Below are 21,178 nucleotides of genomic sequence, written 5' to 3'. Positions count from 1 at the left end.
CCACTACGAGGATGCCGGATAGCTCTCCAACCTTAGGTAAGTTGGTGATGAAATCTAAAGAGACACTTTCCCATGGTCGGATAGGTACTGATAGTGGTTCTAGCAACCCCTGGAGTCTTTTGCCGCTCCACTTTATCTTGTTGGAAGGTCAAGCAAGTCTTGGTGTATTCCATCACATCATCCCTCATTTGTGGCCAATAGTAACCCTGCTTGAGGAGGGCGTGGGTTCTTTGCCATCCTGGGTGACCCGCCCACAAGGTGTCATGACACTCCATCATGAGCATCCTTCGCAGCCCATCGGCCCGGGAAACATACACCCTTCCCCTCTTTGTCATCAACAAGTCATTCTCTAACCAAAATATGCGGATTTTCCCTTCCTTTACTAACTTGACAAGGGCTTGAGCTACTGGATCCTTCTCTAGATTCTCCTTGATCCTTGCCTTAATATTTGTAGCTACTACACTGCCAGACATAGTAGCCAATACACGAAGGGCCGCAAGGTCGGCCTTACGACTTAAGGCATCTGCAACTTGATTGGTGCGACCGGCCTTGTACTCAAATTCAAAATCGAACTCCGCGAGGAACTCTTGCCATCGAGCTTGTTTTTGAGTTAACTTTGGGTGTGTCAGGAAGTATCTCACTGCAGAGTTGTCAGTCTTGACTAGGAACTTCGACCGCAACAAGTAGTGTCGCCAAGTCCTCAAGCAATGAATCACGGCTAACATCTCTTTCTCATGGGCCGTATATCTTCTTTCTGGGGGCGAGAGCTTGTGGCTCTCATATGCTACCGAGTGTCCTTGTTGCATTAAGACACCTCCTAGAGCAAAATCAGATGCATCGGTTTGCACTTCAAATGGTTTGCTCAAGTCTGGTAAGGTAAGGACGGGGTCCTCCATAACAGCCTGTTTCAAATTTAGGAAGGTTTCCTCACAACCTTCATTCCAACTCCACACCACTCCCTTATTCAAAAGCTCTGTTAAGGGAGTCATCTTTTCCGAATAATTTTCAATGAACCGCCTGTAGTACCGCCTTCATGGTTAGTGTATAGCATTTCAAATACACAAAGAGTGAATAGCCTATACTAAAACGAAGACAAACTTCAATTACTCACAACCATCAGAGAGTTTGTCCACTCCTGATGTATGAACAAGCTGTGATCACATGTTTCCAGAATACAATAAGAGCTAGCTTGTATACATGATATCATATACTCCTTATTCTTATTATTACATTAATGGAGTCTGAAGCGTCAAACACAAAATCGCGCTCGAAATAAACTACAGTAGTAGTAACAACAACAGTTTTTTTGATCAAGTAACAACAACAGTTGAAAGACTGCATATGACAACCTAAAAATAAAATAGATGAAGACAACAAGCATATATAAAATGCCTCACAAAACAGTATTTTGTGAGGATCTAGCCAAGAAGTTTGTTCCTAATAGAGTGCAATTCAGTTACGGCATCACTCATATCCTTCCGGTTTGATGGGGATTCAGCGGAACAAGCAATTCCAATTCCAAATAGCAAAATTAAGCACTCGTCAATTTTATGTTTTCTTGTGATGGTCTGGTCGTGAGCTTTAAGTAGTGGATCTGTAATCTCTTCAACATGTTCAGGTAGAGTCATCTTCACAAAGTTATGAAGATTTAAGCCGTCACTGAACATAGGATCAGTGGGTCTCTTCCCAGTAAACATTTCTAACAAGAGAATGCCGAAGCTGTATACATCCCCATATGTTGACACATCACTTCCCATGCCGTACTCTAGCATTAAGACATTATCACAAACGTTTGTCAAGACAAACTGTTTTTTCTTCATGAAGTATGTAACAATTAATAAAGACGGTAAATTTGCAAATGGTATGAGGACAATTACCTGGAGCAGCATAACCGACCGTTCCTCTTATTCCAATGGAGCTTGATTCAGTTCCAGAAATGTTATCTATCAATTTTGACAGAAATCTTGCCAGTCCAAAGTCGGAAACATGTCCAGTAAGCTCTCTATCCAAAAGAACATTACTTGGTTTGAGATCACAATGCACTATTGGTGTTTCACAATGATCGTGTAAATAGTCCAATGCGGAAGCCAAATCGATAGCGATATCAAGCCTCTGGACAAAACTTAAAGTTTTGGGTGCATCCATTCCTTCTTCAATTCCAGTGGTTGGATGAAAATGCAACCAGTCTTCTAAGCTCCCATTCTCCATGAATTCATAAACTAGTGCCTTGAAATCATTTCCATGAAAATCAACACTCGAGCATGCAGTTATAATCTTGACCAGATTTCGATGTCTGATATTTCTCAATGCTTCACATTCAGCTATGAAACTCTTTGAAGCTCCCCTGTGTAACATATTGAGTACCTTAACAGCGACAACTTTATCCAGATCGAGAATTCCTTTGTACACCGAACCAAAACCACCCACACCAATCAAATTAGTGGAAGAAAATCCATCGGTTGCTTTTAGGAGAGTTGCATATGAAATTTGCAAAACAGAATTCTCCAAAGTACTCAACTTTTTTGTTTTCTTGCGATGAAGTACAGAGAACAACACCATAGCAATTACCAAGAGAGTAATCCCAGATACCAAAGACACAACTATTTTCATGGTATGAGACAAACCGCTTGGTTTAAACACTTGAGATCTGCACCGAGGAAGTGGAAGCTCTGCAACACCTCCGCACAATGCGGTGTTTCCAACAACTGATGCTGCACTTGCATTCTTAAAAACACCTTCAATTGGTACTTCCCCCCATAAGTGGTTGAAGGATATGTTCAGCTTCTGCAAGTTTCTAAGGCCCCCGAAGAACTGTGGAATATGTCCTGAAAAATTGTTTCGAGACATGTCCAAATCTCGAAGGCTTCTCAAGTCCTTCATAGATGAAGGAATGAGCCCGTCGAAAAAATTACCTTGCAAGTGTAGCACTTCCAACATCTCACAATCACGGAGGCTATTAGGAATCACTCCAGATAACATGTTGTCAGAAACATCAAGTGCTCCTAGATTCCTCAACTTGCAGATCTCCAGTGGAAGGGAACCGACAAAGTGGTTTCTGGACAAGTTGAGAGAAATTGATAAGGAGAGGAGGTTAGTAAGTAGTTGCTGGGGTATTGTACCATTTAAGCTATTTTGAGAAAGGTCCAATTGCACCAATCCGTGGCATTTCCCTAGACTCAAAGAAATGCTGCCACTAAGATTATTTTCTTGCAAGTGAAGATTGGCCAACAACAAGGATAAATTTCCGAGAGAAGATGGGATGCTTCCTGATAATTTGTTGGAGTGAAGATCCAATTCCCCAAGAGTTGAAAGCTTCCCAATGTCAGCGGGTATACTACCTGTGAAGAAGTTGTTGGACAAAATGAATAATTGCAAATTCACAAGATTTCCAAAATCATTTGGAATGCTTCCATGCAGTTGGTTTTGATCAACCCAGAGCAGTTCAAGACTGGTTGAGAGATTAGATATTGATGTGGGCGATGTTCCACCGAAATTGTTCGTGCCTGCAACCAACCATCTTAACTGTGTGGCATTCGTCAACTCCGAGACAAACCTCAAGTCGCCTTGTTTACCGCTTCCAAGATGATTGAATTCGACCGAGAACAAAGTGAGGTTATGAAGATGTTGCATATTGGGCACTTGTCCAGTAAGATGGTTAGCTCCAATAAGGAACCAGACTAGACTTGTTGCATTGGATATTGACGACGGAATAGCCCCAGTAAATTCATTGTCGTCAATGTGGTACTTCATGAGGTTAGGGAAAGCAGTACCCAAGTGTGCGGGAATGCTACCCTTTATTCAGTTTGCACCCACAGAAAAAACACCAATATTAGAAAGGTTGTAAATGGAAGGAGGGATGGTACAGGAAAACTCATTTTGGCCCAACGCTAGAAAGTATAACATATTCAATTGGCCTAGAGAGCTGGGGATGCTCCCCACCAAGTTGTTGCTATAAGCAGCAAATGATATAAGAGATGAAAGGTTCCCCAAGGAAGGAGGGATTTCTCCCGTTAAATTATTAGTAAACAAAATAAGGAACTGAAGCTTAGACAAGAGACCAAGACTGGAAGGGATTTCACCCGACAACTTGTTGTAACTCAAAGAGAGAAGGTCGAGGTTGAAGCAATTGGATATGTTGGCTGGAATAGGGCCAGTAAATGAGTTATTCGATAAAGATAGTACAAGTAACCTACGCAACTGCCCAATTTGTGGAGGAATTTTGTGGGTGAAGCTGTTGTTAAAGAGGCGAAGTTCCTTTAGAAAGCTCAGATTTCCTATGTGAGGGGATATGGAGCCAGCCAGGTCTTGTGAGTTGAGGTTCAGCACGGTGACTCTTTGACGATGCCTTGAACTGCAAGCAATACCATGCCATAAGCAAAAGTGAATGGAGTTGTTCCAGGAGCTCATGACGCGGTTGGGATCATGCTGAATGATGCCTTTGATCGCTAGAAGTGCAAGCCTATCGGTATCATTTCCTTTCAGCCTAGAGGAAACGAATATAGGATTTGAAAGAGAGCATAATATTATGATTGCCACTTCCACCGCCAAAACCCGCATTCTGTTCGAACTTGCTTGAGAAAGATCGTGTCACGGTGACGGTGTCATGGGTATTTGCTTGTGGAAGTTGCAAGTTCCATTTAAGACATGCTCAAGGAGGACCCCAGGTCATAGGAGCAAGAGTATTGACTGGGGTACACTTTGAAGTCACCATGCATTGACCCATGGTCTTTGCTTTCAATATAAACAAATTACCAGTGAGGGTTCGCCAGTATATATGAAGTTCAAAAATTAATATCCATATCATGAAAGGTGTCGAGAAGATCAACTTTGAATTGGCAAGTCCCATAGGAGTATTGTCAAGACTACATCAACTGTTTTTCCATACACAAGAGGTCAAGAAGATGAGAGGTCTCCCGCCACAAGTATATATAGTCGTCGTCGCTTTGCAGATGACTGACTTCTTACGGTGGATAAAATAGTTCCATGATAAAATAGTATCGCCACTTAAGAACTTAAATAACTAAATATGTTTCTTAGGTGACGAAAAAGTCTCGTCACCTTATAATGATAGAGACGAAAAAGAAATCATGGTGTAAGTTCCCGGTATAGTGACGAATCACTTTATTTCGTCACTTAAGTTCTTCAATCACGACTCTTAGGTGACGAAATTTTCGTCACGTAACTTCTTAGGTGACGAATAATGCTCGTAGGTGACGAAAATATTTCGTCACTTTAGGGTTTTGTTCTAGTAGTGGATGGTTAAACGGTGTTTAAATTGAATGAATTTTTTACGTGATGCCTAAAAATATGTACTGATAACATATGAATTGTATAATTGTTAATGTGTTATGGTGTATGATTTATAGTTTAGATATAGAAATGCCACATTATGAATTAATTATTATAATTATATATTTATTATAATTTAATTTAGCTTCAAAATTATTAGTTTTATTCGGTTGAATTTAGGATTTTTTCGAAGTCTTTGAATTGAATTAATTGTAATTTAATTAATTCAATTGATCATTGATTAACATTCTATATCAAAACGACGACATTTAGCCTCTCATTAATTATGAGAAACCCAAACGAAGTTGTTTTGAACTGTAATTAGAAGAAAGGCCTCCAAGTCGTCTCTCTCATCTTTTCCCCCAAAATCTCCCCAATTTTAACCATTTTTGAAAAGCTTGATTGCATCAAACTTACATAATCCAGGCAATTAATAGAAACCCAACCTCGATACTTATCTAGACTCACCCATGAATTTGTTTGATTTGGTTAATCATGGTACTTTTGAGTTTTGGCTTTTGACCTTTGCTTGGAGGTGGTGGCGGCGGTGGTGGAGCATTGGAGAATGGGGCGGTGGGGTTTGGGTTTGTGGTATGGGTAAGAGAGATGAGATTGGGATAACTCCAGTTCAAAATATGGTCGATCGACACCAGCAGATGTGATCAGTATATATATTTAGGGAACCCGTAAAAATTTCGTACGTTTTGGATATTGTTTGACCGTCCGTACCTACGGTCAACTAAAAAATAGACGTTTTGACATATTAATATCCCTATTGACTGGGGCTTTGCCAAGTGGGTTTCCTTGGTGTGACCGCACACAATCGGTGACAAAAATTAGGTGGTTTCAGATATGCAAATGGTTTTTGGTGTTCGCATTTTGGTAATAGGTCTTCCTTTATGGCATATTAGTGTTGTTTTCGGTTTATCAGAAATTTCGACGGTCAGATGAGGTCTGAATTGGATGAAATTTTTCTGGGTTACTAAATATAAATATCGATCATATCGGTTGATGTTGATTGATCCCGAGAAGTTACATTCATATACTTGCTTCATAATGCGATAGTTTTATTTTAAATCTAATAAAATATGTATGTATAATATTTTATTATTTGGGGGGGTTTTACGGGCCGGCCCTTGCTGGCTTTTGGCGGGCCGGGCCGGATTTCACTTCTCTAATCTAAGTCCGGCCCTCTACTCACGGAAGCGGGCTTTGGCGGGCCGGGTAAAAACCCATAGGGCTTGCGGGTCTCTGCGGGCTAAATGATGAGGCCTACAAATTGGCATCCGTACCGTTGATACACTACACCATAAGACATCATTCATAGCGGCTGAAAATCACTATGAGACTGTCTCATAGCGTTTTAAGAAGTACTATGTCAGTGCCCGTTATAGGTTTGCAGCTTTACATAGCGCTTCGGGAATCGCTATTAAAAGACATCCAATAATAGTGTTTTCATGTTGCTATAAAAAAGTCTACAACAGCGTTTATGTACAACTATGAAAAATATCTTCCATAGCAATTCGTAAAACGTTGTAAGTTTGTTTCTATTCATAGCGTTTAACCAGTGCTACTGTCTTACATTCGATAGCGTTTTGATTCCTATAATAGCATTTCAACGAATGGCGTCATTCAACTGTCAATTTTAAGCAATATATTGTTCACTTCTTATAGCTCTTTTTAGTTATGTCATATAAACCTTCAAGATTGAAACAAAATCAGCTTCAAATTATGACAACCATACAAGCACATACTTCATTTAAAGGTTCAAAATGATACATAACTAATTCAACACAAATGTTCCATCTGAGAATAGAGTTTTAATATATTCCAACATGGACAACTAGAAATTAAACATAGTACACAATAACAACAACAACAACAAAAACCAATTTTGCTGCATTACATGACTTGAAGGAGATGATCATCTTCAACTATAGACTAATGCAATATTGCTGCAAAAACAGAAAACAACAACACCAATAATCAGAGCAGATCCTAGAGCCATGAATATATGACATAATACAAAAAACAACAACACCAATAATGGGAAATCCTATATATAAACATGAATATATGGACTGAAAACAAAACTGAACAATCAGAATGTAAACAATAGTCCCAACCTTATGAAGAAACAGATTTGAGAGAGCGAGAGAGGTCGCCGGGAGAGGCAGTCACTCGAGGCAGAGACGCCGGGAGAGGCAGTCTATAGCACTTACAACATAAACGCTATCAATTAATGCTATGAAAAACCAATTTTGTTGTAATATAATTAACAAGCTCTTTTGGATCATTAGAGAACCAACAACCTTCAGTAACTACTATTTCCTCATTTCCACTCCAATTGAACAACTTGCACTTGATAGGATTCTTGTTTTTACACTAACAATAAGTTACTTTCAACTATTGGTGACTAGAAAAATTAAGCGTGGTTTATTACCTGGGAAGCCACACCCACTCTTTGTCAATCATTTTTAAATTCAAGCAATACTTATGCAAGCAATGTCTAAAAATGAAACACACACAACTAAGAGTAATTATAACTTATTGTAAGAAAAAATAAATCTGAAACTTCATATGAATCTAGAAAGAAAATCAAGGTGCCACAATACATGCATTAGCAAATTGACTGCAAATAAACTCAATAACAATGACAATGATAAAAACAAATCAAGTTAAATTAAGATACCAAAAGGCTAGTGTATTTTACTGAGAGCATACCTGGTTCGATTTTAGCACTATACAGATACCTTTATTGAGCAATTGAGATTCTTCACCCTTGTAGATATGAATTAAACAAACAATTGATGAGGTTCCAAATCTTCCCACAAACGAAACTAGAAAGATAAAAAAACAATAGGAACCTAGAATTTTAACCATTAGCCATATATATTCACTCAGATTACTCCCCACTTATTCCTATAACTTTTTGCTGACAACTCATAACCACATCATTACCCAACCCATAATCATATAAATACAATACAGCATGAACCCACAATTGTAGGCAAATTAATTCATAATCTAAGGCTCTTCAACCTTACCATAAACAAAAATTCCAAAATTGTCATAAGAAAAATGATAGTGAAATCAACAGAGGAAAAAATTCTTGATAGCCATTACCTTTAAAGTGAAACCCAATCATTTGCAAAGATTTCCCCAATCTGAAAAGCCAAAAAACAAGAACACGGTAACAATGTGTTAGACTTGAACACTTCTACATCCAATTAAGAGTCAATCCCCAATTCATTAGTTTCAATTTCACATATCAAAACCCAAGGAGACCGAATTGAAACCCCAAAAGTACAAAGATTCAAACCTCAATCCGGATAAAGAAAAATGAGAACCTAATCAAAGTAACAATGAACCCATTTCACATTCAAACAGCGTAATCCTCATACATAAAAATGGCTAATGGTTCTTAGCAATCAAAGAAATGAAAGTTCATTAGCAGCTCAAGAAGTCAAATAAGAAAGTAGATATCCTAAACAACCATTCAAAAACTGAATTAAAGAGCTAAATCAGAAATGCCCAGAAGAAATTGCAGAAATAAAATCATAGGTAATAAGAGTGAAAAAAAGGGAAGAGAGAATTTGAAAAAGCAGAAGTGATGAGGGTGCTTACCTAGTGGAGCGATATGATATATCATAAAAAGGAACACATAAATACTTCCAGAGAGGCACAAAGACACAAAATAAAAATAAAATATCAAGGCAACTGATAAAAATAACAAACAGTTAAGAAAAAGACATGCACGCATACCAGCAACCAACACCCTATTTCTGAATGTAGAAGCAGCCTCATCAAAAACACAAAGCAGTTGAATTTTCCATGTTGAATATCGGTATGAGTATCATATACGGATTTGACGATCGCTTCTTGGATCTTCACGTACGTTACTACGTATGATTTGAGGGTTAGAATCTGACGCTTGTTATCAATTTTGAAGTAACAGCAAATACAGTCCAAATCACCCAACTTGGCCTTGGCACTGATCATCGTCGACCAGGAAAACAAAGTCTTGTCTCCGAACAACAACGATTGCCTCAAACACCCTGCTACACACGCAATACCCAGCCACCAAAGTGTTTTACACTCTCACACGCATTTCGTCGAACAGCTTCTGTGCAACCCCAAACTTCGGCCTTGATCCCAGACTGAAGGTATGCATGTACTCATCCGGGCTCATGTGTTAGGTTGGATGGAGGGGAGGTGGTGTATCGTAGCAGGATAGATGGCAATGAGCTTTACATTCCTCTAAGTTCTAAATTTTATATCAAGTCTGTTAAACAGCGACAAGCGTGACCCATAAACTAACTGTACTGATATTGTCCCAACTTAGCCATCTCACATGTGTTGGGTTTTAATCACAAAAGATCTCGGAACAATTGGGTATTATCCACTCACTTATAAGCTTTATTTTATTTGTCACTTCTTAGATGTGAGATATCTCATCTCCAACACGCCCTCTCACGTGCAACCTAATTTTTAGGTCTACACGTGACAGATTAACATCCCACATACTGTGACGAAATCAACCAAGGTCCAGTAACCAACGACACTTGGTGACCATCCAATCGGAAACTCTCTCATGACATGATAATGACATCCATTTTGGGCCCATGATAAAGTGGCACCCAACTCGGGACCACAACAGATTGGAGGCGCGACTGGAGAGGGACCCGCTCTGATACCATGTTAAACAACGACAAGCGTGACCCGTGGACCAACTGTACCGATATTGTCCCAACTTAGCCACCTCACAGGTATTGGGTTTTAATCACAAAAGGCATCGTACAATTGGGTATTATCAACTTACTTATAAGTTTTATTTTATTTGTCACTTCTTAGATGTGAGATCTCTCATCTCCAACAAAGTCACACTTGGCTATCTCTCGCATATTATCAAACCGGCATCACTTGTGCATGCAAAGCCAAGCAACCAATCGACTACTGAGAAGTCTATTACAAGCAGAGCAGCGTCATATATGCTTGGACAACTCCAACATACTCTGTCGCGGCAAATCGGCAAATTTTCTCTTTAGATTTGAGCAAATAGATACTTTACATGCTTCAAAAATAATTGCAACAATCTTCTTTCGATTTGAGATGATACAGTAATTTACATGCTTTAATAACGCTTGCAAAGTATGATGATTTTAGTAGCATATCCATTAAGGAAGCTTAGTGTTACAACCTTAGAGCCTGATAGGCTGGGCATGGCATGAGCCTTGGGCCGTGCCTCAGCGAGGCTCACGCATGTAAGGATTGCATGCAAGAAGCAAGGCAGATCAGTAGCGGAGGTATTAGCCTCGCTAGCACAGTGATTGGCTGCGTATTAGCCTCACTAGCAGGAGCCTTACAAGCACGGAGTCAGGTGCTAAGCAATGCAAATGATGCGGAGTTATTAGCCTCGAAAGATGCAGGCATATTAGCCTCGCCAGCATGCAAGGCAGATGCAGAGACAAGTGCAAGGGCTGGGCTGGAGATTAGCCTCGCTAGCAGATGCGGGCAGATTAGCCTCGCTAGCAGACCTGTAGGCTGGATATTAGCCTCGCCAGCAAGGAAGTGGGCAGATCTGACACGACAGGGAGATTAGCCTCGCCAGCAGATCTCAGCAAGCACTAGGCATGCAGTGGCTGGATGTTAGCCTCGCTAGCACGGAGCAGGCAGACCTATAGGCTAGATATTAACCTCGCTAGCACTGATCACAGGCGTGGATGCAAGACAGCAGCACGCATGGAAGGGCACAGTGGCAGGCAAGCACAGGCAGCAAGCAAGCAAGCATGCGCGCGCGCAGCGTGCATGCAGGTCGACAACAGAGGCTGCGACACTTGGCGTGCAGGGGAATGCATGACTCAACACGGCAGTTACTGAGCAGTTCCCATGTAGTGGCAGTTACCAAGCATGCAGTGGGCAGTTATCAAGCAGCCATGAAAGTTACCAAGTAGTGGGCAGTTATCCAAGACAGTTACCAAAGCAGTGGCCAGTTATCCAAGTTAGTGGGTGGTTACTCATGCAAGGTGGCGACTCAATCTTGAAGATAGGACAACAGTTACTCATGCAAGGTAGGGGAAATCAATGGGCTGTGTCAAGGGAGTTACAAGGCTTGCTTGGCAAGCATGCAGGCTGCCACATCACCCTAGGGTGGTTGGGGGTGTCAACCGCCATGCACAAATGCAGTGCAACATAACCTAGGCCAATGGGGTTGTCATTGGTAGACCGAGAAGGGGAATCACAATCGAGAGACTGTGAGAACACAAGCAAGGAGAGAACAATTGTAAGGGTGAGGGAAACACAATAGAGAGCTAGGCAGATAGGGCATGTTAGAAATGCGAAGGCTGTAAGTCTCATTGTATCCTCATTGTACCCTTAGGTTGAGTGATTAATGTAGGCGTACTAAGTGAGTTGCTAGGCAGATTGGGTTTGGGTAGACTAAGGCTGAAAGCACTCTTTGTACTCGTTGTAATCTTCTTGATCCTTTAATGAGTTAAAGGTTGGGAGCGGACTCCCGTAAACACTTGTGTTGTTTGTGTGCGTGTGGCTTGTATGCTTATTGTCGCTTGTTAGATAGTTTTCGCTGTGCAATAGACAATTGAATGAGAGAAGTGGGTAGGCTGGTTAGGTAGTGTAGGCTGCTTAACGCCATCACATAGGGAAAAAGTTTGAGTATCGACTGTGCCCGTGTGACACTTAGGAACGTTTCAATTGCCGTGTTTTTATCTACTCTTGGGTATAGTAGATATATTTTGGATCGAAAGTGAGAGACTTTAAGGTGAGAGAAGTAAAAATATGGCATCGACACTCGGCTTCTATTTAATTCCAAAAAATATGTGACACTGGCGTTTTAAAACGTGACATGTGTGACACTTGGTTGGGCTATGGCTCGCCCGCTCAGTCAGAGATCAAACTTCTTGTCTTGGGCGACGCTTTACAAGCTCGCACAATGTCTATCTGCTCAACCATAACCAACTTAACATGCTTGGTTAAATTCCAAGTTTACACGATTCAGAGACATTACAGACATTATATCTTTCCCTCACTTTCTAGTTTCTACTGCCCATTTTCAATCGTACGCACGTGGGCTTGATCAGATTTTTAGGCAAAAATACGAATGAGTGGCATGACATACAAAAACCCCCATCATATATATTCCAATTTCCTAGCGCCAAATACTGAAAACAAACAATGCTCTCAGTCACTCCTCTTCTTCTCCACACAAACTCCACCCTCTTCTTCTTCTTCTTCCCTCCGTCTCTCCCAACCCGGCCAAGCCCTACCATTCACTTCAGTACCCCGCGATGCTCTTCCGCCCTTCAAGACGAGCTCTCCCCGTCGCCGCCGCCGCTCCCGGCTTTGAAGGCGGCGAAGAGAGTGGTGCTGGTGAGGCACGGGCAGAGCACGTGGAACGCGGAAGGTAGGATCCAAGGCAGCTCCAATTTCTCAGTGCTCACCGAGAAAGGCGAGGCTCAGGCCCACACTTCCCGCCAAATGCTCATCGCTGACACCTTCGACGTCTGCTTCGCCAGGTTGTGAAACTGTTGCATTGTTAGGATCATATGAATCAATCTTGAGTTTAAGTGGTTTAATAACTTGTTTCCTGAAGTGGGTGTATGATGCTTTTGTCAGTTTCGAGTTTTATTCATCTGATTTCATTTAATGTACATTTTGGGTTTCTTATGTTCAGAGACATAAAGAATACATTTTTATATATAACTAGCTCTATTGCCATGGATGTTCGATTTCGCTTGTTCTCGGCTCTAAAGTTTGTGTCTTTGGGAGTCTTAGATAAAATAGGGGTAATGGGGCTAAGGTGGATTAGATGATAGGAAGAGTGGGAATCAAAATTTGTCGTGGGGAAAATGTGGGGAATGAGATGATGATTGAGCTGCGCAGACGTGGGAGATGGTTTTCGATATGGTATAGCTAGTGTTCCTTTTTGTGCTAAGGTGGGGATGGACTTGATTGGATATATCTTGCAATTTTATGGATGATGAGAGTTCAATTCTCTGTGTCTTTGGGTCAGTTTCAGAGTTCAAGGGCAAAGTGCGTCGATTTTGAATTCTGGAATTTTGTTATAGTTAGCTTTAATATTTGGCTGTCGAAATGTTTTTAGATCTGTATCCATCAAAGCATGCATATGTACCTTGATGTCAACGTGACATTTCTATGCCAATGGACTGGTTATTTTGGCTATGATAGATTGGAGTTGATGATGTTGTGAATCAGTCTATCAGGCCAAATGAACAGTTTGATTTCCTTGCTAAAACTATGTTTATTAATATGTATGATTCCATACTGACTGCTAAGGTATATCAGAGCCCATTGCTTGATATTCTAATGCCTTTTCACTATTGGTTGGATCTTATAACCTTTGAATGCATGAGTGCTGCTATCTTCCTTTTCTCTTTGTTATTATAGGCACTAACTTTTAGTTGAACATTTGCATTCCAGCAGCTGAATACAGTCTCAATATATGTAGTGCATGAACAATTCTAAAGTAGGCCAAAAGTCGTGAATATATCATGCGGCAAGGTTTAATTCACAATGTTAACTTTTGGTCTTTAAAGTTTTAATGAGAATTGTTGCCAATGTCAGTTCAAAACTTATAATTCCTTTCCGTTTGTCATTCCTTCGGAATTTCCCCATTAGTTGGATTTCAAATTGGATCGAACCATAAAGTTCAACGGAGATTATTAACATTGTGAATCACCGGAGAGATGATTTGTGTTCTTTTAGCCTTTTATATACTATCCATTTTGTTAACTTTTGGAAGTGTGTGTATAGTTTTTCTTGCTCTCATTCTCTGGACTCTTCATCAGTTATAGGTTCAGAGAAGGTAAGGCTGCTATAATCACTCTTAGTTTATATCATGTATTAGTATAATCAGCCTCATAATTAGGGTAGTTTGAAGTTAATGTGACTGGAGTTTTAGGTTATAGGCTGAAAACAATAGAACTGGGGTTTTAGGTTTTAGGCTGAAAACAATAATATAATAAAACTCTTGTGAATTACAACTTTGGCTATCAATGTTTTAGTGAGTAGTATAATGTAGGAAGAGAGTGTGTGCAGCTATACTCAATTCCGTATGCGACTTTTCCCTGTTGAGGGATTTCTCCGGTGCATTAGACTTGTATAATGTAGGAGGAGAGTGTATGCAGCTATAATCAATGTCGAATGCAAATTCTTCCTGTTGAGGGATTTCTCCGGTGCATTAGCATATTAGATTCATACTACTGTGGGTACAATTAAGCGAGCAAAGCAATGACCTGTCTTTTTTATTGTTCCAAGTCTTAATGATAAATTGATAATTAACTAGTAAAAATATAAAATTAAGAGTCTGAGATGCTGAGTTTAAATTCAACAACCTCCAGTTTAAGTTAAATGTAATGTTGGGCTCTGTAGTGGTGTGGGAAGCTACACTATTGAGAAGACTGTTCGGGGCTGATTTCTGTTGTATTTTGCAGTCCCTTGGCACGGTCAAAGAGAACAGCTGAAATTATATGGGACACTCGCGGAGAGGAAATGATTTTTGATTTTGATTTGAGGGAAATCGACTTGTATTCATTTCAAGTGAGTTCAATTTCTTATTTTCCTTTACTGATTGTGTACTTGAGTCACCTTCAGCTGCATTTGTACCAAAACAAAGAGCTGAATTTATTTTTGTGTTTGTTAATCCAATTTTTCTGATTGAAGGGCCTCTTGAAGCATGAGGGAAAGCAAAAGTTTGGTGCAGCTTATCAGAAATGGCAGGTAGATGCACCAAACTTTTGTATTGATGATCATTATCCAGTGAGAGAGCTATGGGAACGTGCTAGGAGCTGCTGGACCAGTATACTGTTGCATGAAAGCAGGTCTGTTCTTGTGGTTGCTCATAATGCTGTTAATCAGGCTCTCCTTGCAACAGCCATTGGTATTTTTCTGTTCTCTGTTTAGAGGTTTGCCTGAATTGTGTTTTCTAACATAGATGTTCCTTTTCACTAAAGAACTCTTCCTTGGATAAATATTCAGGATTGGGGACGGAGTATTTCAGGACTTTACTTCAGAGCAATTGTGGTGTAAGCGTGCTGGACTTCAATCCACGTGATGACGGATCACCTTATATTTGCCTCAATCGTCTTAACCAGGTATCACGCATCTTTCTACTACCTCCGTATTGTTATTACTAGACGGTATGTCTGTCTCTCTCTTTCTCCACCCCCCCCCCCCCCCCCCCCCACACACACACACACACACAAATCCCCCTCCCTCTGTTTAAGTATATCATTTATGAAGGTTTTGTAACTGGATAAGCTGAACTCTAAATGGTATTCCATTTTAGTGCAGACCCCAAGTTCACCTGTTGAAGCTGGAAGTTCAGGAGGAAGGAAAGCTAGTAAGCGGATTGTACTTGTCTGTCAGGGATCCACACAGTTGAATGCTGAGGTATCACACAAAGATTTTTAAAAAGTGCCTTGCAAAATTTTGGTTATAGTATTCTGATGAGGACATCATGCCAACCCTTTCAAGGTTTATGAATGGAAGAGATGAAAAAATAGAGCAGCTGATCACTACCTTTCTTTATGGTTGATTAATTGATCTCAGGATTTTAATTAGCAGCTGAGAAGAAGTCTAATCCAAAGAGTTTTTAGGCTTAGTGTTAATTCAAGAGTTTACTTGTGTCTTTTTGTTTCTGTTCAGTTTAGGAGTATTAAGTTTTTATTTATTAGGTCTTTTATGTTTCAGTTTCTGAATTTCAAGAGTCCTAAAGAGTCTTAAAAGCTAGTTAGTGTCAGTTATAGAACCTAGTATAAATAAATGTAAAAGCCAATGGGCTGAGATATGCTATGTTGAATAAGAATATCAGTGTTTACTGAATTTTCCTGTGATAGGATTAAGGTGAGAAACCTGGGAGAGATTCCCAAATTATAGTGTTTTGGGTGTGAAGCCTAGACTAAGGTGTGAAGCCTGGGAGTGAATCCTAAAATTAGTGTGTGCTTAACCTACAGTTCTTAGAGCTTGTGATCTAGGTTCCTAAGCAGCTACTGTGCTGCATCATCTTCCCAACTTTGAATAAACTGATTGGTTCAATTTGGTTAGCGGTTGGATTGTAATGTAAAGAAAGAAGTGATACTTCTTGCTTCCTGTTTGCAATTTGTGACGGTAGGGAGCTTCTAATTAAGTTGGAAGCCTATCTGAATTGGCCGTAGTAATGAAAAATAATGCTTCTTGGCCAGATTTATGTTAACTGAGATTTGAAATGCTATTTTACAAAGCAACTAGATAAGGCAATATGATGGTTGAACTGGAAAGTGTAAGAGTCCTATAGGACTTGGAATAGTTCACATGTGAGTTATCATTTTGAGACACAGGATAACAAAATTGTGCATGCCAACCATATCTGGAAATACTTATAGATATAGGTCTAAATTATCAGGTTCCATGATTAACATGTTTTTTCGTCTTTTGGTGAACAGCCAATGGACATGCTTGGGGTTATAAAGGTATGGTATCTACTTTTTAAGTGTTTTTCCCCTTATTGTTGATTTGAATTTGATGTTCTTTTGTGGATTATCACAGGCCCAGAAAATTGCTGAGTTACTTCTTGATTTGAGAGTGAACTCTATAGTTAGCAGTCCTAAGGAAGCTTGTATTGAAACAGCAGTTGCCATCTCCAGAGTAAGCTCATTCTAGATGCTCTAAGCTCTCTCAGTATGTAAAAAATGTATTCATAGTTTCCAAATAATTTTTCATCGTGTATTGGAGATCCACATCATTTGTTTGAAAGAGTTCTTAAATTTTTAAAACCTGTTGTAGGTACAAGAAGCTGCAGATTGCTTGGGAGCTGACTCCGTGCCACGCTGTGTGGAGATGAAGCAGATGGAGAACCTTGATGTTGAAAAGATTCTTCAGAAGTCAAATGAGGCAAGTTCCATAAAACCATCTTTGAGCATACTGCATATCTTACTTAGATGCAAGGGGCTTTATTCAAACTGAGTAACCTAAGTCATAACTGAGTTGATAGAGATGAATAAATCTGCTTGAATTTGTCCCAAACTACAGAACGGCTGAGCAACTACCATGAAACATGCATGCATGTGACCTCTTTGTTACCTAAAAGTGCAACAGGGTCCATCAGGCTGTGAACAAGCTAGTTTGATAACATATATCTTCTCACACTATTTGGTTGATTATCTCTCCTAAGTTTCTTCTCATCTCTTTTTTCCAGAATGGAACGGTAATTCCACCTCTTCAGCCTGGTTGGCCTAATGGATGTGCGGATAGAGTTGTGGAAGCTTTGTGGGATCATTCTGAAATGGCCTGGCAGTCTCTGCTAGAAGAAGTAGCTGATGAAGCAGCACCGGAAAAAGTTGTTGTTGCAGTCGGTCACCCTGCATTGCACATATCACTGCTGGGGCACTGCCTGAATTTGACAAAAGAATGGCTGGGATCGTTTCATCTTGACGCAGGAAGTATCAGTATTATTGATTTTCCTGATGGTCCTAGCGGGAGAGGTGTTATTCGGTGCATAAACTATACTGCCCATTTGGGGAGATGGTCAGTACCTATAACCACATCAACATTATACGATAAATAAAATCATTCTTGTTATCAACTACTGCAGTATAGAAACAGGCGTAATTGATCCTACTGTATTGATGTATGATATAAAAAGAAATGGAATTACTTTAAACCATGTACATTAGGAATTTAGTTTGTAGTTCTTATTGTTGTAATTGTTACCGGTGTTGAACTCGTATGCTTTTTTAAAATCGTGGTTATTTAGATTAAATTTTACAAGTAAACAGATTACAAAACACTTACCAAACAGAAAAGTTATCGTGATGAGTCAAATATAAGGGTTTCTTTTCCTCAAAACTCAATACCAAACTAACCCTTAAGTCTGGCTCAGCGGCTTTGTTTAGACACAAGGTAAGAAAATAATAACTGTGACACGTCAGCTTGTTACCGGTGAATTGCTCTGCCGTGTAAAAATGACACGTATATAGGGGGAGTAGAAACGAGGGTGAACACAAAATCATTACAATAGTGAGAAAAGGGCTTTACAGAGGTTTTAGGGTTCTAAAAGACGCACAATGTCAGCCTCAGTTGCCGGAAGAGCCACTACTCTCCGGGCGTTTTGCAGAGCAGCGACGACGACGACGACGACAACAACACCTCCTAGAATATCAAGAACCACGTGCCTTCCTTCGATTCGCTCCAATTCCGCGCCTCGTTGTCCCACTTTGAGGTACCACTCAATCTCTTGTGAGTAGAGATGAATATGAATTAGTGTAACGATCTGTCTTTGTGTGTTTTGGTGATTACAAGGCTGTTGCGAAGAGAATTGAGCTCGCTTCAACCCCTCCACAGCTCCATCGCTGCTGCTTGCCTTGTTTCTAAGCTCCCAAATCTTGCTGCCTCCTCCTCCGAAGGTCAGTGCTTCTATTTTGGTGTTTTACTAAATTGTTACATAGGATGTCAATTTAGAACAGTTGTGATGGTTGTGTTTGAAGTAGTTATGTTTAGCTGTTAACTTACCGGGTCGATTGAGTCATCGAAACGCGTGGTTAGTAACAATAATGTGAAACGTGTCTTAGTTTTATTAGATTAAGAGTGACAAACTGACAACATTTCGGATGTTGGCAGTGCCTACTTTTATAGTTAGGCATCTGTGTGAGAACTGTGGGAAATGTTTTTGAGGGCGTCTGGGCTCTGTGCTTTCGTGTTGTCTATGTGTTTGAACAAACTGCTCTCCGCTTTACCTTTACTTTCAGCCTTTATAAAGAAAAAATAGAGAATGAGTCAACGGTAAATGAGGTATGGATTGTTTTGTTCAAAGTTGTAGAGGGGACAGCGGTTTAAGCAATGAATATGAGGAAAGACTAAGCTTGACGGTGTTTTTTGGGCAAATATGTGTCGTCTATTCTAGTGATGATCAATTTCTCATCAAATTACTTGTTCTGAAATGGGACAGTTTAGCAATGGTACCTGCTTTATGCTCTGACATGTATATTTGTGGTTTAGATTACTTGCTTATGAATATCCTTAGCTCTTTCTTGAGAGTTACATGATCTGTAGTATGTTCTTCTTTGCCCTGGGACAGGTAGATTTGTGAACTATCTCAGTCCTATCTAAGAGTGAGTGCTCGCAGAGATAGAAGAGTTCTTCTGTTGTTCATGAGTTCGCTGATATGTTCTTTTGGAAAATGAGAACGCTTGTCTTTCAAGGTTAACTTCTGAACATGTTTGCTTAAATTATATAGAAAATCTTTTGGCATGTCTTCATATTCCTTGTACTTTTTACATGGTGAATTAAAGTTTACACTCATGAGTGAGATGATGTTTACTTTTTTTCAAGTGATGTCGTATGACTTGTCAAATCAGTTGTATCAAAGTAAAGAATAATGGATAAAATGACAAAAGATTTGGGGGGGAGGGGGGGGATAAATACGGGAAGATCGTGATGGAATCATAATAGTTGGCCTTCCATTGCTTCACTAATCAGGCACCAATATTATCCGTAGCAATCAGCTTAGGATATTACATTTTTTGTGCTGGTTCAATATTATAATTAGTTTGGTATTTCACTATTTTGTCATAAAAGTTTGAAATAGTAAAATTATATTAAGTCCTTATGATATGGAAAGAAGTCAAAGAACCCTGAGCGTCTGAGACCTTGTCACTATCTCATGTTTGATACTAAAAACAATGATAAAAGATGTTGGTAGGTACATGACTATATTAGTTTTGTGTTCTTAAGTTTCTTACATTATAATCAAATAGTTTTGCTATTTGAGTCGTTCAGTTTGTTACGGGATTTAAAAAAATCAATGCCAAAGTAGGTGATATTAAAAATCCACTATCCTTTCACACAATTGTTTTCTTAAATGTCAGAGTGACAGCTTCTTAAAGGAGAACTGTCACATGTTTACCGTTTTTTGCGTAGTAGTAAATACACAATTAAAAGGTCAAGTTATGAAGTAATCATGCCAGCAAAGTTGTGTTTGGAAAATGATAGGTCTTACAAGGCTTTAAGCTGCTTCCTGAAATAACACATAAGGACTGTCTTAGAGTTGAAATGTAGTTAATTCTAAGTTTCAATTTTTTTATCATCTTATTTAGTGTTAGAAATCTTCATAATGATGCAGAGTTGCAGACACATTCACTGGCTTGAGTTACCAAGTTTTCCAATATATTCCAAAACCTATCATTTTGGAGGTCTTACAAGGCTTTAAGCTGCTTCCTGAGAAGAAAACATTAGGATTGTCTTAGAGTTGAAATGTAGTTAGTTCTAAGTTTCAACTTTCTTGGTCATCTTATTTAGTGTCAGAAATTTTCATGATGATGCACAATTGGAGACACATTTACTGGTTTTAGTTAACTTGTTTCCTATATATTTCAACTTAAGTGAGGATCAGTTGTTTCTTAACAGTTTTAATAAAGTCTTGAACACCTTTCACTTGTTTACTATGATTAGCTATGATTAGTTTGAAAGTTTATGGTATATTTTCAATGATGCTCCACAAGCTTCCTATTTGCTAGGTCTCATCCCTTATGGATTATTCACGCTTAAGTCATTTGGTTTGGTTTACAGATCACCATTAAGTCTTTATGAGAATCTTGCTCTCTCTGTCTGGATCTGATCCAGTGGATCATTCTTTGTTGGTGATTCATTTACTTGAAAGTGAATGTGGTTTCCATGAGTTGGCTATGAGCCGAAATATCTGTTACTCTTTTACAGTAACTAGAAGGAATTCTTTTGTAGCAAAACCACCTACCTCCTTATTTAGGATGAAGGCATTGCTAAAATGATGGTGGAGTGAAAAATAGATATGAGAATTTGGTTGACTAGCTGTTTGGAGATACCAGAGGTGTTCATTCCTTTCGCTTTAAGCAGTTAAAAG

At 39.5% G+C, this 21,178-nt stretch overlaps 4 protein-coding genes across 5 annotated transcripts; 2 read left to right on the top strand and 2 right to left on the bottom strand.

The window, feature by feature from the left end:
* Nucleotides 1-1,418: 1,418 nt before the first annotated feature.
* On the bottom strand, nt 1,419-3,750 carry LOC126787166 (probable LRR receptor-like serine/threonine-protein kinase At3g47570). The gene is made up of 2 exons (XM_050513088.1): nt 1,878-3,750; nt 1,419-1,765 (listed from the first exon to the last, which is right to left on the bottom strand). The coding sequence occupies exons 1-2, from the start codon at nt 3,748-3,750 to the stop codon at nt 1,419-1,421; spliced, it is 2,220 nt and encodes a 739-aa protein (XP_050369045.1).
* A 48-nt stretch (nt 3,751-3,798) lies between these two features.
* On the bottom strand, nt 3,799-4,713 carry LOC126788663 (probable LRR receptor-like serine/threonine-protein kinase At3g47570). The gene has a single exon (XM_050514674.1). The coding sequence runs from the start codon at nt 4,555-4,557 to the stop codon at nt 3,799-3,801; it is 759 nt and encodes a 252-aa protein (XP_050370631.1). The 5' UTR covers nt 4,558-4,713.
* A 7,767-nt stretch (nt 4,714-12,480) lies between these two features.
* On the top strand, nt 12,481-18,024 carry LOC126787787 (probable 2-carboxy-D-arabinitol-1-phosphatase). Its single transcript, XM_050513687.1, has 9 exons — nt 12,481-12,821; nt 14,760-14,865; nt 14,989-15,205; nt 15,304-15,419; nt 15,619-15,717; nt 16,749-16,775; nt 16,852-16,950; nt 17,089-17,196; nt 17,501-18,024. Exons 1-9 carry the CDS (start codon nt 12,481-12,483, stop codon nt 17,867-17,869), a joined length of 1,482 nt encoding a protein of 493 aa, XP_050369644.1. The 3' UTR covers nt 17,870-18,024.
* A 312-nt stretch (nt 18,025-18,336) lies between these two features.
* LOC126788509 (uncharacterized) lies at nt 18,337-19,674 on the top strand. Of its 2 annotated transcripts, none has more exons than XM_050514508.1 (3): nt 18,337-18,523; nt 18,604-18,707; nt 19,383-19,674. In XM_050514508.1, the coding sequence occupies exons 1-3, from the start codon at nt 18,369-18,371 to the stop codon at nt 19,388-19,390; spliced, it is 267 nt and encodes an 88-aa protein (XP_050370465.1). In that variant the 5' UTR covers nt 18,337-18,368; the 3' UTR covers nt 19,391-19,674. The 2 variants fall into 2 exon arrangements, with proteins under 2 accessions (XP_050370465.1, XP_050370464.1); XM_050514507.1 differs by having other exon boundaries at nt 19,379-19,674.
* Nucleotides 19,675-21,178: the final 1,504 nt, after the last annotated feature.

This window comes from Argentina anserina, chromosome 3, assembly GCF_933775445.1.
Source record: "Argentina anserina chromosome 3, drPotAnse1.1, whole genome shotgun sequence".
Lineage (NCBI taxonomy): Eukaryota > Viridiplantae > Streptophyta > Magnoliopsida > Rosales > Rosaceae > Argentina > Argentina anserina.
This window is presented reverse-complemented; position numbering and strand designations above follow the sequence as displayed.

Excerpts from the sequence above, each read along its gene's own strand:
- LOC126787166 (XM_050513088.1), bottom strand. The coding sequence starts at position 3,750 with ATGAAGTACCACATTGACGACAATGAATTTACTGGGGCTATTCCGTCG. Across the intron at positions 1,766-1,877 it reads GGTCGGTTATGCTGCTCCAG|AGTACGGCATGGGAAGTGAT; the intron begins GTAATTGTCCTC and ends TCTTAATGCTAG.
- LOC126788663 (XM_050514674.1), bottom strand. The coding sequence starts at position 4,557 with ATGCGGGTTTTGGCGGTGGAAGTGGCAATCATAATATTATGCTCTCTT.
- LOC126787787 (XM_050513687.1), top strand. The coding sequence starts at position 12,481 with ATGCTCTCAGTCACTCCTCTTCTTCTCCACACAAACTCCACCCTCTTC. Across the intron at positions 15,718-16,748 it reads CCACACAGTTGAATGCTGAG|CCAATGGACATGCTTGGGGT; the intron begins GTATCACACAAA and ends TTTGGTGAACAG. Across the intron at positions 16,951-17,088 it reads CAGCAGTTGCCATCTCCAGA|GTACAAGAAGCTGCAGATTG; the intron begins GTAAGCTCATTC and ends AACCTGTTGTAG.
- LOC126788509 (XM_050514507.1), top strand. The coding sequence starts at position 18,369 with ATGTCAGCCTCAGTTGCCGGAAGAGCCACTACTCTCCGGGCGTTTTGC. Across the intron at positions 18,524-18,603 it reads CCTCGTTGTCCCACTTTGAG|GCTGTTGCGAAGAGAATTGA; the intron begins GTACCACTCAAT and ends GGTGATTACAAG. Across the intron at positions 18,708-19,378 it reads TGCTGCCTCCTCCTCCGAAG|GTAGATTTGTGAACTATCTC; the intron begins GTCAGTGCTTCT and ends GCCCTGGGACAG.